Genomic DNA, 17,698 nt, shown 5'->3' with positions numbered 1-17,698 from the left:
CACACCACACCGCACACACACCCAAACACACACACCACACACACCACACGTCACACACACGCACATACACGCTCCACCCTGGCCTTGGCACAGCACCCCCACCCTCGATGGTCCCACGCACCCCCTCCTTCTCGTCCTGCTGGCCCCACTCAAACATGGGCTCTGATGGAAGGATTGGTTGGGGCCACTGCCCCTGGCCCTCACCTCCCTGTTGGACGCTGTGGTCATCGCCAGCTTCCCCGCCGGCCCGGGGTCTCCTTCAGGCCCAGGGACTTCGTCTCGTGCACTCATGGCCCTGGCCCAGGGCCTGGCACCGGTTTGCAGGGGCAGGAGATCTGGCAGGAAGTTTTTGAGGATGTTGATACTGAACTCCACATACTGTGGTCCAGAGAAGGAGGGGGGCATCTGTATTTGTGTGAGTCAAGTGTGTCCGTGTGAGTGTGAGTGTGCGTGTGCACGGGCGTGGTGAGCTGCCCACGTCCAGCCTTCTCCTGTCTGCTCCTGGCTCCTCTGCCTCCTCGAAGACAAGCGGACGGCATTTCAGGGACAAGGGGCTTCGGTCCGGCTGGGGTGCACCTGCCAGGCTCTCAACCCCTGGCCTCTGTGCCTCACCTGCAAACGGGCTGTGCTCCAGGGCCCCTCAGCCGGCCATCAGGGGAGAAGTGAGGTGACACGGGTGTGAGGGTGTGGTGACATCACTGCTTTGGGGTGGCACGTCCCGATCCCGTGATGGAGACGGTCAGTGTCACGGCACCTGCCCCCCAAAGTGCGGGAATTCCTCCTGACCCCTCCCAGTGTCCCTGACACCGAAATTCTAGGGCCCTGGGTGAATGTTTAGGGAAATATTGACACAGCTTCATAATAAGGCAAACGCTGATCGTGTTCATTTAATCTTTGTTAAAAGCATCACAAATGATTTATTGTTTTTTAAAAAGGAAAAATAAGAAAGAATCGATCGCATCTCTGTTATGTGCATATACGAAGTATGGGCTCAACCCGGTTGAATGAAACGTTAGCTGCCCAAGCCCAGCCCATTATTCCCAGGTGCCTGCGTGTACCTGTACACCAAATACACAGAACCTCAAATGTAGAACCAGATAAATCCATAGACCTATGTGTTGATCGATATGATTATGAGGATGGGAAAGTATCAGGTTATAGGTGCCGACTTATTCCCAGGTTCTTGGGTCCACACACCCAAAATGCTCTTAATAGAAATAATGACATAAAATACATGAAAAACACAAATAGCGAAAGCGAAAACCCTACCCCAACAGAGAGAATGAAGCTGAGGGTCAATGAAGGGCAAAGGGGTCGTCGCCCGCAGGCACTGCTGAGCTGGGGGCTGTGTCCTTGCTGACCTTGACCTTGGACCTGGACAGTGCTGACTCATGTCTGACCCTGGTTCTGACACTCACAGGACGGGCCGGGTGCGGGTGGACAGCGAGACACAGGGTTCCTAAGCCGTCTTTGGCGACCTCGGGCAGGCTGTGGGGAGGCAGAAGTCCCGGAGAGCCCAGCCTCTCCCACACAGCCCCCCAGCTCCAGCCTGGGGTCCGCTGCCCCAGCCCTGACCCGAGGAGGGTCTTGAGGATGGCTTGCAGGGCGAGCTCTGCGGGGCTGGGCCAGGAGCTCCAGGCGGTGGGCCGGCAGGGTTGGGAGAGGGACGCCACCGTCGCCTGCCCCGTGACGTGCAGTGACCCCTTCTGAGTTGGTTTCGGGTGGTCTGAGTCCCCGTTTGTGACACAAGGAGCTGGACTCCAGGGGTCCCCCACTCCACAAGGATTCAGGGCCCCCCACGTGTTCTGGGTGTGAGAATGCATCCCCTCCCGCAGGCCACGTTTCTTTTCTGGGCAAGTGGGCTAATGCCCCCCAGGCTTCATTCCGGACTTCCCACGGCCAGGGAGTTCCTAGCCTGGGCTCTGGTGTCCCCACCTCTGAGGGGAAGGCCCCGGCCACCTGAGAGCCCAGCCTGGCGTGGGGGGAGGGGGAGGAGGGAGAGGATGGGGAGGGGATACTGATTTCCAGTTTCAAGGCAAAAGGTGAAAATCTGCCCCCATATATCCCTAGTGTCCCTGATTCTAGGCGTCTGTGAGTGAGTGGAATCACACTGCACGGGCAGCAGGGGGCTGGCTCCTGGGCACCTCTGCTGCCGTCTTGCTGTGTGACCTTGGGAAAGTCACTCCCTCTCTGGGCCTCAGTTTCTCCATCTTCAAAACGAGGAGCACACTACTTGGCGGCCCTTCGGGCTCTGCCATTCGAAACCCCTCCTGGTTCCCGGTTTCTACGTGCGTCCCTCAAGCTACGAGGAAGCACAGAACACTTTGGGCATCTAGAGGCCGTTCCCACCGCGGCCACTAAGACGGGATCCCGCAGGCGGGAACCCCGTGCGAGGGCGCCGCCTGCTGGCTTCCTTCGGAAGTGCAGGCGCTGGATCCCTAGGACCCTGTGGGGGGCTGGGGCGAGGGGGGGGCAGGGGGGAAGCCAGGGAGAGCCTTGGCCTTGTGGGCCCCAGGAGAGAAGGCTGCCAGAAGGGGTAGAGAAGCATCCCTGGGCATTCTGGAAAAGGGGTTCCCGAGAATGGGGCTACTGCCTGGCAATAAGAATAGGAAGTTGAACAGCCCCCCTCCCCCCACAAAATGCAAACAGCTACCTAGAGAGGTATTTACATTATCTGCAGTTTAAAAAGAGGAAGGACAGCGGGAGGTGTGGAAGGCGGTATTGGGAGGGCCTACCACTGGCTTTCTGGATTCTGGAGGGGGCGGTGGACACCCCTGCAGAGGGACGGCCCTGTGGGTGGGAGCTGCTTTCCTGGAGGTTATGAGGAAGGAAGCAGGGCTCCGCTGTCCCTCTGCTGGGACGGGAGCCCGCGGCACAGGTGATGGGGCGGGTCTGCGGTGCTGAGAGCCCGGCCTCTCCCAGCCTCAGGGGGACCAGCCTCGGCCCCGAGAAGTCAGGCCCGGCTGCGGTGACCAGCCGTGGGCAGCCAGGGCGGCCGTGTGAGGTCCAGAGAAGTGCCCAGAGTCTGGGGGGGTGGGCAGGCGGCGCAGCGGGCGGCACGTGGCCTGGTGTCCGGGGGGGCGGGAGCTGGCGGGTCTCCTGGGCGGCCGTGGGCTGGGCGGGCTTGAGCTGGACAGAGGCGCATCTGTCGCCTTGCGTGGACACAGCTGGAGGAGGAGGCTTTTCCGAGGTCTCTGAGGGGACGCCGGTCCCAGCCCCGTGCCGGTGGCACGTGTGGTCCTGTGCCCTCCACGGGGGATGAAGCGGCGGAGAGGAGAGAGCTCTGGGCGCGGCCTCCAGCGGCATCAGCCCACCAGGTAGCTGTGCATCTCTCGGGAGTTGACGCTCAGGACCACGCCGGAGTGATTCCCTGGAGGCACAGAGACGCCAGGCGTGAGCACACGCCCGGCCGAGGGGCAGAGAGAGGACGGAGGGCCGTGCGGGACACGGTGTGGCCTCGACCGGCGTGTGGGGCATCCCGCGCTTCCTGCAGCCCTGCGGGTCGTGCCCGGACGCGGGCGCGGAGGGGTGGGCGTCTCTAGGTTTCCTGGGGGCGTGACTGAGGGTGGGCTCTCCTGGCGCCGGCACAAGCAGTGGACCCAGGGGGCCTCCGGGGGTGAGGCCACGCCCACCAGCGTGCACCACACCCACTGCCTTGCAGTGGCCGGCCCGGCGTCGGCAGCAGGGGGAGGTAGGAGGGGCTCTGTGCCCCCCGGGCAGGGGGCACTGCAGGGCGGCGAGGCAAGGCCCCGGGAGGCAGCAGGAGAGAGAAGGGCACAGCGACGGTCAGAAGGGCAGGGGTCTGCCGGGGTCCTGGGCGGGGCTGCCTTCTGAGCCTGGGGGCCGGAGGCGTGGCTGGTGGAAGGAGCCAGCACGGGCGGCCCAGAGCCCCCCAGCTCCCGGGCACGGGGGGGGAGGAAGCGGCCCAGAGCTTCCGGCGGAGCCGCGGGGGGGCATGGGGTGGTAAGCCCCGCGTGGCGGGGGAGACCTCATCAAGGCGTGTCACCTCACGGCCTCGGTTTTGTCATCTGTAACTTGGGGACGATAATATGGCCTCCCGTAAAGGATGGTAGGGGGGTCCAGAAGGGACTGCCCCTGAGGATTTGGGCAGGGCCTGGCGCACACTAAGTGCTCCATTGAAAGAATCCCTTATTATTACGCTATCGCTGCTCTTCGGGGCTTGGGGGCAAAGAGCTGCGGAGGCAGGAGGGCCGCTCTCTCATCTCCCTGGGACGCCTAACCCTCTGCCCGAGCTTGGGAAGCCCGGGTCCACCGGGAGCCTCTGCCACCACCTTTCACGTGGGGTACGACACCGCCTGATGAAGATGGGGGTGACCACTCGGGAGGCCGCGTGGGGCCCCGACACTCTCCAGCCACCGCGGCCCTGGGCTGAGGGGTCTTGGGGCGCACGGGGGAGCTGGCCCCGAGCCTGGGCTGCAGCGCGGGGGAGGGGCACAGAATCGGCTGCGCCTCTTATCGGCTAAGTGACTTGGGAGTCTGAGTGGCTGCTGTGAACCTCAGCTGTCCCATCTGTCAAATGGACACACGGCCAGGGCCTGCCTCCCAGGCTGGCTGCGAGACCGTGTCGGGAAGCACTGGGCCTGGTGAGGAGCAAGTGCCCAGGAAATGGCAGCTGTTGTCACGTTTCCGGGAGGCTGCGGACCATGGCTCTGAGAGGAGCCCGGCTGGGCTGGTGGCCCTGGGAGACTGTGGGGCTGCGAGGTCGGGGAGCTGGAGGAGGGGGTGGTCAGCTCCCGACCACTCCAGGGAGAAAGGAGGCACGCGGGCTTTGGGGTCCGGCCGGCCTGCGTCTGGATCCCAGGTCAGCCACTGGTCCGCTGTGCTGCCTGGGCGAGCAACGTCACCTCTCTGAGCCTCACCTCCAATCATTTAAAAGGTGAGGACAGCGATTCCACCTCCCACAGCTCCAGGGACACAGTGGACACGGGTGGGAGGGGATAAAGGGGCGGTGACAACACAACCCACGACGGTGACACGTTTCTGGTGTGTCCTCCTGGCTGCTTGTCTGGGGGCCTCACAGCAACCCAGGGGTGGGGCGGTCGCCGTGTAGGGGGTGCAGAGAGCGGCTGGTAAGGGTGGGGAGAGCCAGCAGGGGGCGGGGGCAGGTGGGAGGGAAGGGGAGGGGGTTTTCGGGGCGGGCGTTACCTAGAGTCTGTGAGTGGAGCTCATCATCTATAAACTCCTCACCCGGGATGGCGCTCTGCACGTCCTGGCTGTGGCTCACGGGGCTCGTCATTTCCTGCTCCTTCTCGTTGTGCATCTGGGCGTACACGGTCCTGCCGGGGCGTTTCCTGCGGGACGGAGGTGGGGACTCCGGGCTCTGCCCAGGATGCCTGTCCCCAGAAGCCCCCAGCGGAGCCCTGGGCCATCCCTCTGTGCGGTGCTGACATCGCTCCTGGGTCTGCCTCCTGCCCTGCCTCTGCTCCAAGCCACCTCCTCCAGGAAGCCCTCCCTCCTGTGAGATCCCGCGGCCCTGGGTTTCCCTCTGCCCCCGCACGCGGGGTGCTTGCTGTCCATCCGTCTCCCCTCAGGCATGTTGCAGGGAGAGGCTGTTTTATTTTCTTTCGGGTCCCCGTCACCTTGCACCTCAGGGCTCTGGCTGGGTTGGCATGCGTTCCCACACGGCACGTGATGTTGACCGGCTCTGAGAGGTACTTGCTGAGCCCTGCCCGGGGTTCTGGGGCTGGCTGCACCGTCCTCAAGTTCCCATACCCTCCAGGGCAGAGGGAGAGGAGAGCAAGGGCACAGCCCCCTCTGCCTCAGCTGGGACTGGGCTCGGGGCCCCTGGACCAGGCTCCTTCATGTTCAACACCCCAGTTAGTTGGAGCAAAACCCCAAAAGAGCCCATGGTCCCAATTTACAGAAGAGGGAACTAGACTCAGTGGGAGAGTGGGCTTCCTCAGAGCCACTCACCGACACTGGCAGTTCTCTGGAAATATTGAGATGGCAGGATGTACATTCAGGGCCCAGGGTGGGTTGGGCCATGTGGCCGGACCCAGTGGACTGTAGCACTTGATGGCTGTGAGCCTCTGAGACTTAGGGGCTGTTTGTTATGCAGCCGGACCTAGTGGACTGTAGCACTTGATGGCTGTGAGCCTCTGAGACTTAGGGGCTGTTTGTTATGCAGCCGGACCTAGTGGACTGTAGCACTTGATGGCTGTGAGCCTCTGAGACTTAGGGGCTGTTTGTTACGCAGCTGGGCCCAGCCCACACTGACTGCTGCGTCAGCCAGGAGAGCCCAGCTCCCTGGAATCCACAGAGCTTAAAGCCTCTGGACAAATGGGGCATTTCTCTCTGCTGCTGCAAGGTCCTCCCCTTCGTCCTCCCTCCCCCTCCTCTGGGGACAAGGTAATAGGTTCCTTCTGGGCCATTTACACTGTGTGTGATAAATCTGGAGCAATTTGTGGAAACTGCAATCTGGCCTTCAGGGGGTCTGAAGAAGGCAATTGACAGAGACCAAAATTCTGCCCCTTTCACTCCCAACCTGCCAGGCCTGCCTTCTGCCCACCCCCAGACAATCCTGCCGCCCTGCAATTCTCAAGTGCCCTGAGAGAAGCCCAAATGGGTGCGCCCAAACGGCGGTCCAAGGGGAAAGAGAAAGGGGTGGGGGCAGGTCCCGACTCCAGCCATTGCCTCCAGCTCGGCTCTGACTTGGGAGGCGGCGTCTAAATCCTTTTCTCGTTCAGCCTCTCAGGACTCACACCCCATGGCCTGCCTCAGCCAGGCCTGAGCCGGGCGGTTTTCACAAGGTCCCAATTAAACACGGCGTTATGGCAACAAGGGGGACGGGCACAGGAGAAGGTCTGCAGGAGCTGGGGGCCTGCGTCTGCGCCTGCCCACACCCCCTCCCCTCCCCATCTTCCCCTCCCTGCCCCCTACTCCTCTTCCCCACCTTCTCCCCCTCTTCTTCTTCCCTTGTCCTAGCCTCCTCCTGCTTAGTCTCCTTTTACAGATGAGGAAACTGAGGCTCAGGGAGGGGAAGAGACTGGCCAGGACCACAGAGCTGGTCAGCAGCAGGGCAGGATGGTGGCCCGGTCTTCGAGGCTGACCCAGCCCTGCTGCCATCTGGGGTGCCCTGCAGGTTGGGGGGCTGTCACCCAGTGTGAACAGTGCTGGAGGACAGAGACCCAGAAGTGTCCAGGGCTCGGGGGAGGAAGGACCCTCGGCCTCAGAGGAGCAGGGAGGGGAGGGTCAGCTCCGTCTCTGGACTGTTCCCAAGGGCGACCCGAACCAGGGAGACCCCAAGGCCACTGGAGCCAAACCAGCAAGATAGGGAGAAACAACAGGCTCAGATCTGGCAGCTGCGTTTTGCAGGAAATGAGTCTGGTGACACTTTCTGGTCGTTTTGCTCATTCCCAGGCCCAGAATCCGGGTAAGTTCAGATTCACCAGGCCCTCGAGGGTGCCCACGAGTAATCCCAGCACCGAGGGTTATTAAACCCATTTCACAGATGAGGACTAAGGTCAGAGGGGGAGAGAGGCACCACAACCCCTCCCAATGACCACACGGTGTGCTTGCCACCCACGCAACCTCGGCTCAAGCCCCCGCCTGCTCCCACCGTGGGTGTCAGCCGCCCCCCGCTCCGGCCCTGGGTGTCCTGTGCAGCTGCTCCATCTGGAGGCTGGAGCCCCCTCCCAGTGGAGTGCCTGGCACACGGCAGCTCTGGATCATGCTTGCGGAGGGAAGGGGTGGGTGAGTGCTGGGGGAAGCATGGGGGGTGGGCACAGCCTGGGGTCAGAGCCCCACTCCTCACTCCGCAGCTGTGTGGCCCTGGGAAAATCACTTAACCTCTCTGAGCCTGGGTTTCCTCATCTGTAAAATGGGCGGGTGGAGCAGAGAGGAGGATGGGGGTGGAAGATGCTCCTTGGGTTGTGAGCGGTCGGCTGTCTCCTCTGGGATCAAGGTGACTCAGAGCCAGGCTGTGGGTCCAGACGAGGCCCCTCCCCACCCCATGACCCGTCGCCGGCACAGCCACAGCCCGCCAAGGCCCTGCTGGAGAGCTGCGCCCCCTCCCCCCCAGGCCCCGCCCTCACGCCCGGTTAGCCCAGGGAGGCCGGGTGACCTTGCCTTTTGAACTTGTAGAGGATGAAGGCTCCCACCGCGAACAGCCCGATGAGGAGGAGGACTGCCACCGCCCAGTAGCCGCCACCTCCTCCCAGGCTTGGAGAACCTGTGAGCAAAGCAGCCTGTGAGTGGTCAGTGTGGGCACCGGCCGGCCTCCTGGCGCCCAGGACCCCCACTGAGTAGATCCCGGCCCCGGTCCTTCCTCCTGGAAAGCGGACAGAACGCCTCCGTCCAGATTGATGCTGGTGTGGACATGTGACCGCACAGAGCAGAACGCAGCTCTTCGGCTCCTGCAAAGATTCTTGCCCCAAAGTGGGGAGGATGGTCCATGGTGGGGGGCGGGGACAGGGTCACCTGAGGCTCTAAATGACATAAATTAAAGCAAGAGCTCCGTGCTGTGTCCGTGGAGAGCACCGTGAGGCCCTCGGTGTGACTGGGTTTTAACCGGAGGCAACCACCCGGCCAGGAGGAGCGTGCGGGCGGGCGGCAGAGGGGGTCCCTCTGCCCCCAGTGTCCACGGTAATGGGTGTCGTCTGAGGGGCCTGGACACACGCCCACCCCACCCTACAGAGGTGAGCTCAGGCCAGGCCTCTCACCTGTGTCCACGTCCCTCATGGCCACCAGGACCCGGACCCCACCACGCAGGAGGAAGCTGATCTTCTGTGCGTTCAGCACCTGCTGGATGGCCATGAGCCTCTGAAAGCACAGGGCGGGGAGTGAGGGGGTCCTCGGGGACCCAGCAGAGGGAGCGGGAGAGCTGGGCAGATGTCCACCCTGACCCTCCAGAGCCATGGGGCTGGGGGAGGGCCACTCAGCCTCTCTGGGCCTCAGTCGCCTCCTCTGTAAAATGGGAATACTAGGCACCAGTGAACTCTCACCAAGAACCGACAATGGGACACAAGGTGACCCAAATGTGGCCCTGCCCTCAGAGAGCTCTAGTTTTAGTCAGGACCATGGAGTGTGGTAAAGTTGGGGAAACCCAGGGATGCTCCAGGAGGCCCCCAACCCCAGAAGTAATCAGGGGAGGCTCCTTGGAGGTGGAAGACCAGGAAGAAGACAAGACAGGGACAGGAGAGGTGACCCAGGCAGGCGAGTGAGTCCACACCTGAGGCAGAGAAATCCCAAGAGGTGATGTTGCTGGATCATGGTGGGGGGAGGGGGCAGCTGGCCTCTGGGGCGCCCAGCTGGTGTGGCAGTTCAGGAGGGGGGAGTTTTCCTGGTGTTCAGAAGGGAACCACTCAGCCCACGTGGGTGTCAGGCGTCACCCTCTGCACAGGTGGGTGCAGATGTGTGGGGGGAGGGGTCCCCCTCAGGGATGGGGTCCCCATGGCTCTGCTCCCTGGGCCTCGGGGGGATATACCCTGGGGACTCTGCTGGCTGCTTCCCTGAGCAGCGTTTCAGCACCTGGGACTCCACGAGGCCCGTTCCCTGCTCACGGAACGAGGGTCCTGAGTCGGGAACTGTGTAAACGACAGGCCAACAGCCCCAGACCTGAAGGGTCCGGGAAGACACCTGGTTCTGCCCCTTGACCTCATGGCCTGGAGGGGTCGCTGCACCTTTCCGTTCTCAGGTCAACGTGAGGATTCGTAGGAGCATCGGGCGTGGCGCCCTGAGCCCCGCGCTCCGCACGCAGCAAGGCAAGGCTGCTGTCCGGGGCCGTGGCGCGCGGCTAAGTTTTCTCGCTGGCTTCGGGCGTGTGGCAGACTCTGAGCACTCAGGACAATGGGGGTGGGGTCCCCCCGTCTCTCACCTCCTTCCCTTCCAGCCCTCACTCGGAAGCGCCCCGAGTGGGTGCAGCCCCCGAGCCCCATGCTGGCACCTGGGACCGCCGCAGCCTTCCCCTCCGCCCTCAGCTCCTCGTCTGAGAAGTGGGTCGATGCCTCTCAACCCGCCACTGACCCACCTCCAGAGACACCGCATCAGCGGGGGCTGGGGGCTTGGCCAGGAGCCCCCAGGTGCGGATGTGGACGCCCTTTGGGACGGGCTGTGGGTCAGGCTGGCACAGGCACAGGTCCACCAGGAGGCCGCCCGGGAGTGGCTCGAGCACGGTTTGGCAGCCAGAGTGACAGTGGGGCTCCACGCCCGCGCTGTGCTTCCTGGTGGGGGCCTCACTGAGCCTCACTTCCCTCGTCTGTAAAATGGGACGCTACCACCCAGCCACAGGGGTCCTGCTGGTCTTGCTGTACCCGCGCCTCCGTGCGGGTCACTCTTTCCAGACCGTCTGCATGAGCATCTGTCTTCTCGATCAGCTCAGAGCTTGCCTGCGGTTCTGATTCATCTTTTTTTGAGATAACATTTACTTTCAAGTGTACAATTCAGTGGTTTTTAGTATATTCACAGTCATGCCCACCACCACTATCTAATTCCAGAACATTTTCTTCCTCCCAAAGGAAACCCCTAAAACCGTGAGCAGTCACTCCCCACTCCCCATCCCCCAGCCCCCAGCAACCAGCAATGCACTGTCTCTGTGGATTTGCCTGTTCTGGACATTTCATATAAATGGAATCACACAATCTGTGGCTTTTTGTGACCATCTTCTTTCACTTTACATCACGTTTCCAATGTTCATCCAAGCTGCAGCCTGGATCAGAATCGCATCCTTTTTGATGGCTGAGTAATATTCCACTGTGCGGATGGACCATCTTCTGCCCATCCACTCACCTGTGGGTGGACATCTGGGTTGTTTCCACTTTGGGGCTGTGAACATTCGGGCACACACGTGTGTGTGTGGACGTACATTTTCAGTTCTCTTTGGTACACTCCCGGGGGTGGGGCTGCTGCATCATTTGGTAACTCTGTGTTTAACTGTTTGAAGAACCACCAGACTGTTTCCACGGTGGCTGCACCATTTTCCACTCCCCCCAGCAGTGAATGAGGGGTCAGTTTCTCCACATCCTCGTCCACACTCATTACTGTCTGCTTGGTACAGAATTACAGCCGCCCTAGAGGGCGTGAAGTTCTTCCCATTCATCTTTTTTCTTTTTTTGATGTGGACCATTTTTAAAAAAATTTTATTTATTTATTTATATTTATGGCTGTGTTGGGTCTTCGTTTCTGTGCGAGGGCTTTCTCTAGTTGTGGCAAGTGGGGGCCACTCTTCATCGCGGTGCGCAGGCCTCTCACTATCGCGGCCTCTCTCGTTGCGGAGCACAGGCTCCAGATGCGCAGGCTCAGTAATTGTGGCTCACGGGCCTAGATGCTCCACGGCATGTGGGATCTTCCCAGACCAGGGCTCGAACCCATGTCCCCTGAATTGGCAGGCAGATTCTCAACCACTGCGCCACCAGGGAAGCCCTGATGTGGGCCATTTTTTAAGTCTTTATTGAATTTGTCACAATGTTGCTTCTGTTTTACATTTTGGTTTCTTGGCCCTGAGGCATGTGGGATCTTAACTCCCCGACCAGAAATCAAACCCCCAACGCCTGCATTGGAAGGTGAAGTCTTAACCGCTGGACCACGAGGGAAGTTCCCCCCCCATTCATCTTTTGAGTCCCCGTCCTAGTTGGAGGTTCTGAAACTGTTGCCGGGGATCCCCTGGCCGGTGCTCACCCCTCGCAGTGAGGCTGGGGCGGTGTGACCAGCTCTAGCCAATGAAATGGGAGTGAAAGTGGAGCGTCCCCCTGAGTGGTTGGTCCTGCCCAATGCCCTGGTCCCCCCCACTCCCCCACCATTGTGACCTTGGTGTAGCCACAAGGGGGAGGAGGGGCAGTGATTGGTGAGAGATAAGCCTTTACGTGATGAGGAGACGCTGAGGTCCCCGTGCTTGTCGGGAATCACCACCAAACCCTGGGCGGCGTGGGGAGGACCCGGCCCGGTGGCCGCAGGAGATACCTTGTCACTTGTGAGGCTCCTCTTCCTCGTGGGCGTGGGAGGGGGCAGGAGCACGTGCAGGTCGGCCAAGGTGGGCAGCCCCGGCTTTACAACGGTCACCAGCAGCTCCTCGGGGATGCTGGTCTCCTGTGGGGACACAGACAGCCATTCTGATCCACCGGCCTTCTCTGTCCCCTGCCACACTCCAGGGGCCCAGGAATACCCTCTCTCCCTGAGTGGCCTGTCTGAGTCTTGGCCATTTCTGACCTCTGTACACCTGGAGTCATGGCCCCAGCAGCTTATGGCACTGCCTTCTACCTACTGCAGCCCAGCGCTCCTGGTCCCTCAGCCTTTGGCCACCGCCCCAGCCTCCGCTCAGCCAGGCCTGCCCCCTTCAGCTCATTCCTCCCACCATATCCAGGTGAGCAGGCCCCTCCCTGGCTACTGTCCTCCCAAGTGTCAGGGCTCCTGACCATGCAACTCCCTCAACCCACAAAGCTCTGTCTCCTGAAAGTCCCACTCCACGCATGTTCATCTGGCAAACTCCTATTCATCCTTCAACACCCAGGACAATATTACCCGAATTATTAATGGGCCAAAGGGAGGCATGGCCAGGGTGGGCCTCAGTCTGTGACAGCCTTGGATGACTCTAGAGGGCTGGGTTTTCTCCCACTGGGGGCCCAAGGGCCTCGAGTGCCCTATGCCCACCCTGACGCACTGCCTTTGCTTTCTGTGAGCTCCCTGAGGTCAGCCATCACACTGACTCATCTCTCTGTCTCCAGTATCCAGCCCAGAAGAGAAACGTAGTGAGTAAATGAAAATCCCTTTAAAGAGATTCTGTTGTAGGACAGCAACTGTGTCTTGTGCAAACAGCTGGTGCTCACTAGATGTGCATGGAAGAGGCAGTCCTGTCCCTCCTCTGCAAGGTGACAGTCTGGCTGCATGTCCCCCAGGGCCAGGTAAGAGGACCCTACATGGCTTCCAAGCGCCACTGTCAGCCGATGTGAAGGACAGAGCATCAGGACCGCAGAGCAGCCCGCCTGCCCGCTCCTGGGGGCTCCACAGCCCCCGCTTCTCTGGGGCACCCACAACCCAGAGGTGGGCAGGTGGTTTTGCCAGTGGTGGGCTGGGGGCACCTTGGAGAGGAGCCGGGACACCACGAGGCCAATGTCCTCCCTCCACTCGGGGGTGTTGGGGTTGTGAGCGTCCAGGTCCTTGGAAAACTGCAGAGGCATGACCTGAAATTGATCTGGAAAGAGGCAGAGACGGGAGAGTGGGTCAGTCCTGGGCGCCCGGCCCCGCTTCCTCTGTGGACGGTGGCCACACCCCCTGGATGGTCCAGGGCTGGCCCTGGGTGTGGATCCTGCGGCCCACTTTCAGAAAACAAGATGCTTCCCAGTCTGTGTGCCAGCAGCTGTCCCGGGCAGGGCCCACTCCACTGGCTGCCATTTAATAATAATAATAACGACAAAAAAGATGACAATGACGAGGACAGCAGTGCTGCCCTGGAGGGAGGGCCAAGCCTGCTGTGTGATTTGCCCCATCAGCTCACAAGGACATACACGCCCTACGACGTTGACTTCTCGTCCCCCAGGGATCCATGGACTTTGACTGGGCTGGTCCCCCCACCAGAGTAAGAGTCCCTGGAGAGCAGAGTCCCCACTTTCTCTGTCTCTCACATTTCCCAGGGTCCGCAACTCAGAAACCTATTCTAGAGCCACAAGCAGCAGGGGGTAAAAAAGACCCGGCACCAGGAGTCTCAGAGTGAACTGCAATCTCTCTGTTTACCTCCCGAGCCTTGGTTTCTTGATTTGTAAAATGGGAGGAGGCTTTGCAGGGATGAGCAGCTCAAGGGACAAGTGCCTTGTGAACCGTGACCATGCAGTGCAGGTGGAGGTGACTGTTTCAAGGCTCTGGGCTCAGGGTCTGCTGCCCACATGCTCGTGAATGAAGGAATGGCTGAGGGCAGTCCCCTAAATATTTAACTGATGGCTGCTGTCCACAGGAGAGGCTGTTCTTAAAGCAAAATGAGGGTTTATCAGTGTGGTGATGAGGGCAACATGGTGCCGGGGGGCAGGGGGGTCTCTTCCATTCTTAGGATTAATTTTCTATTGTAAATGTCTCCCGGGGGGCTCAGAGCCCCCAGTGAGCACTGATAAATGGGACACGGATTCAGAGCAGGACTCTCAACAAAGTTGATATAATCACGTGACACTCCTCAGATGACGGAGATGCTGGGGACAGGCACCCGGTGGGCAGGCAGACCCGGTGCCCGATCCCAGCTCTGTTGCTGCTGGGTGACCTTGTCACGCCCCTCAGCTGCGTCCTCATTTGTGCCATGTGGGGCCTGTGAATGCCATGGACGTAGGAGTTGTCGGTATTTATTTTACAGATGGGGAAATGGAGGCCAGCAAGGCCGGGGGCGTCAGAGCTGCGTTTGCTGGCCACTCTGCCCCGCTGGGCCCTCCCTGGGATGACCAGGACATCGGTGGCATATACACCGCCTGCCCCCGACCCTGAGCTCCTGAGAAGGAGAAGCTGTGCTGCCTGTCCCGGGGGGCGGGGGGTGGGTAACTCACCCAGCACGCGGACCACCTTGGAGTCCTGCAGCACGGAGGTCCCGCAGGCAGCCTGCACCGTCACGCGCACGTCCCCTGTGTCCCCAAACCGCGTTGTCACAGAGTTCTCCAGGGACAGCAGGGGCTGCGGGCACGAGCGGGGGTCAGGGCTGGGCCGGAGAGCTGGCCCCGGTGTGCGGCCAGGGCTGCACTGAGAGTGCTCACTGAGAGCCCCCGGGGGGTATGGAGAGGGCCCCCCGAGGCGCCCGGTCCTGAGCTCCCCAGCACGGACGCCGTCTCCCAGTGCCCCTTCCCTCCAGAGGCTCCGAGCCCCGCTCCGGGGATGGCGTCGAAGGCGCATGGTGGTTGCCAAGCAGGGCCTCCCCCCCGATCCCTTTCACCTTCTCGCCCCCTCCACGCTCAGCCGGGCTATGGCACCTTCATCCTCGGACCCCAGTGGCCGGCTCAGCACCCACCCTGTGGGGTGGGCACACACATCCGATTGGGCCTCACTATTACCTCGGACCTTGTAGACGGGGAGGCAGAGGCTTGGGGAGGTGCAGCGACCGGCCCCAAGAGCTCGGCTGCAAGGGGCTGAGTCGCCATTCGAACCCGGAGCCCGAGCCCCTTCCTCGACCCTCCCCATGCCAGGGAAACACAGTCCGGAGCCCAGGGCCCCTCCCGGTCTGGGCCCTCAGCCGCTGTTTGGGGCTTTCTGCTTGGCGGTGAAGGGCTGTCGTTTGCTGAATAAATGAAGGATCCCCCTTTGGGTCTTGAGGCACCCCCCGGCCTAAGGATGGGCAGCTTCACCTGCAAAGGTCCTCAGGGTCTCCTACCAGGCATCTGCCCTTAGCTCCCCACTGCCCACAGGATACAACCCACAGCCCTGGGTGAGGCTTCTGAGGTTGGGTCCAGCCCCAGGGGCCCCCTCCTCCATGAAGGCTTCCCTGACTACTCCCATGCAATAACTAGAAATGGCCTGATCTCTTCTGGAACTCTCAGATGCGTCACCTGTCTCCTTCCTGTGACACCTGTCACATACTAACTTAGGTCACCTACTATGTTCCCACATCTTTCCCTAGGAAAAGGCAGGGTCTGACCCGATTCATCCCCCGTCCACCACACTCAGACATGGCCGGACCCTGAACAGATGCTCAGGGTGAAGGAAGAGTCGATGTGTGCTTTCCTCACCTCCATGGTGTCACACACTGTGTCCTGCCCAGTATGGAGGGTGGGACCTGCCCCACTCTCCACCCCAGATGGGAGCCTGTGGGAAGGAGGGGCTGCCAGGGGCCCGGGGCCAGCGTACCTGCAGGCTGTGACCAATCCACCAGTAGAAGACGGTGAGATTGGGGTTCAGGGGCAGCAGCACAGCTGTGAGGGTCACCTCCTGGTTGATGCCAATGACAGGAACCACTTCGAGGTAGAGGGCCTGCAGGGGGGCTGCAGGGGACAGAAAAAGGTTAGGGGTCAGAGGGCATCAGGGCGCTGGCCATGTCCCAGGCTGCTATCAGTCACTGTCACAATCAACCTCATCACCACCATCACCATCATCACCACCACCATCACCAACATCACCATCACCACTACCATCACCATCACCATCATCATCACCACCATCACCAACATCACCATCACCACTACCATCACCATCACCATCATCACCATCACCACCATCATCACCATCATTACCATCATCTCTATCATCATCACCATCATTACCATCATCTCTATCATCATCACCATTACCACCACCATCACCACCGCCACCACCACCAGCATCACCACCATCACCTCTATCATCATCACCATCACTATCATCACCACCATCACCATCACCACCATCATTACCATCATCTCTATCATCACCACCATCACCACCGCCATCACCATCAACACCACCACCACCATCATCACCATCATTACCATCACCTCTGTCATCATCACCGTCACCACCACCATCACCACCATCACCACCACCATCGCCTCTATCATCATCACCATCACCACCACCATCACCATCATCACCACCACCATCATCATCACCATCACCACCACCATCACCATCATCACCACCACCATTACCACCATCACCTCTATCATCATCACCATCACCACCACCACCACCACCACCATCACCACCACCACCACCACCACCATCACCACCACCATCACCATCATCACCACCACCATCACCTCTATCATCATCACCATCACCACCACCATCACCACCATCACCACCACTATCACCATCATCACCACCACCATCATCGTAACCATCACCATCACCACCAACCCCACTGCTGCACAGACCACCATGGGTGTGAACTCGAGCCCAGCCTGCCTGCCTCCCTGCCCTTGGTCTCCCTGTGCTTCCCCAAGAACCAGGTCTCTGTCACAAGGAGAGACACTTGGCCTCAAAGGGACGATGGACTTACAGTTGACCTGGACAAACAGCACTGCTTCGTCGTGTCCCGCCATGTTCTCCGCCCTGACGGACACGCGGTAGACGCCAGGGTTCTCATAGCGGTGCCGGATGGGCTCCCCGGCCAACGTGAGGTTCATGTACATGGCCTTGAAGCCGTCCCCCAGGTCCACCTGGTACTTGGTGGTCAGGGCATCGCCCTGCAGGAAACACCACAGGGCCACTTAGGAGTGGCCTGCAAAGCTGGGGGCCAGCGATGGGGCATTCACTCACTCATTCAATCATTCATTCCCTCATTCCTTTCCTCAAAGTGAGTGGCCTGGGGACCCCAGGGAACCAGATCTGTTCTGCCCTTGGGGCTCCCAGCCTGGAGGGCTGGGCTGAGAGCTGTAGGACGTGGGTGGAAGCAGGGGCCAGGGCCAGGTTTGCATTAGAAAGATCACCCAGCTGCAGAGAGGGAGAGGGGTCAGGGCCCACGGGTGAAGGCAGGGAGGAAGTGCAGGGGTGGGGATAGGGGCCAGGGAGGCCCACCGAGGCCTCAGCCAGGAGCCGGGAGGGCGGGAAGGGGCCTAGCACATGCTGGACGGTTTCAGTAACACACCTAGGAAGATGTGTGCGTGTAGGAAGACCCTTAGTCTCCCAGGAAATTAAGAAAACATTATGTTTCCCTCTGTGATGCTGCGATTCCTGCATTTTTCTTTTATCTCATCCTATGTTGTGCCAGGAGTGATGGTCGTATGCACGGGCTCTGAGCAGGAAGGGGCTCCCACCCACCGCTGCCTCTATCCAGGCGTTTCCCCACCCACACAAGCTGTCCAAT

The 17,698-nt window shown here is 60.7% G+C and overlaps 1 protein-coding gene across 4 annotated transcripts in view; it reads right to left on the bottom strand.

Moving 5' to 3' along the window:
• Nucleotides 1–859: 859 nt before the first annotated feature.
• Nucleotides 860–17,698, bottom strand: part of SORCS2 (sortilin related VPS10 domain containing receptor 2) — a 556,509-nt gene continuing 539,670 nt past the window's right edge. For 3 of the 4 annotated variants that reach the window (XM_082391438.1, XM_082391436.1, XM_082391439.1), the window contains 9 exons: nt 16,892–17,078; nt 15,763–15,896; nt 14,475–14,598; nt 13,032–13,144; nt 11,917–12,042; nt 8,682–8,781; nt 8,089–8,191; nt 5,167–5,312; nt 860–3,370 (listed from right to left, as the gene is read on the bottom strand). In XM_082391438.1, coding sequence (XP_082247564.1) covers nt 3,306–3,370; nt 5,167–5,312; nt 8,089–8,191; nt 8,682–8,781; nt 11,917–12,042; nt 13,032–13,144; nt 14,475–14,598; nt 15,763–15,896; nt 16,892–17,078 — 1,098 coding nt within the window. In that variant the 3' untranslated portion in view covers nt 860–3,305. The remainder of the gene's footprint in view (nt 3,371–5,166; nt 5,313–8,088; nt 8,192–8,681; nt 8,782–11,916; nt 12,043–13,031; nt 13,145–14,474; nt 14,599–15,762; nt 15,897–16,891; nt 17,079–17,698) is intronic. The other variant, XM_082391437.1, reaches the window with a different exon arrangement.

Source organism: Balaenoptera borealis (genome assembly GCF_965194805.1).
Source record: "Balaenoptera borealis genome assembly, chromosome: 4".
NCBI lineage: Eukaryota > Metazoa > Chordata > Mammalia > Artiodactyla > Balaenopteridae > Balaenoptera > Balaenoptera borealis.
The sequence above is the reverse complement of the archived record's forward strand: the minus strand, read 5'-3'. Positions and strand labels throughout refer to the sequence as shown.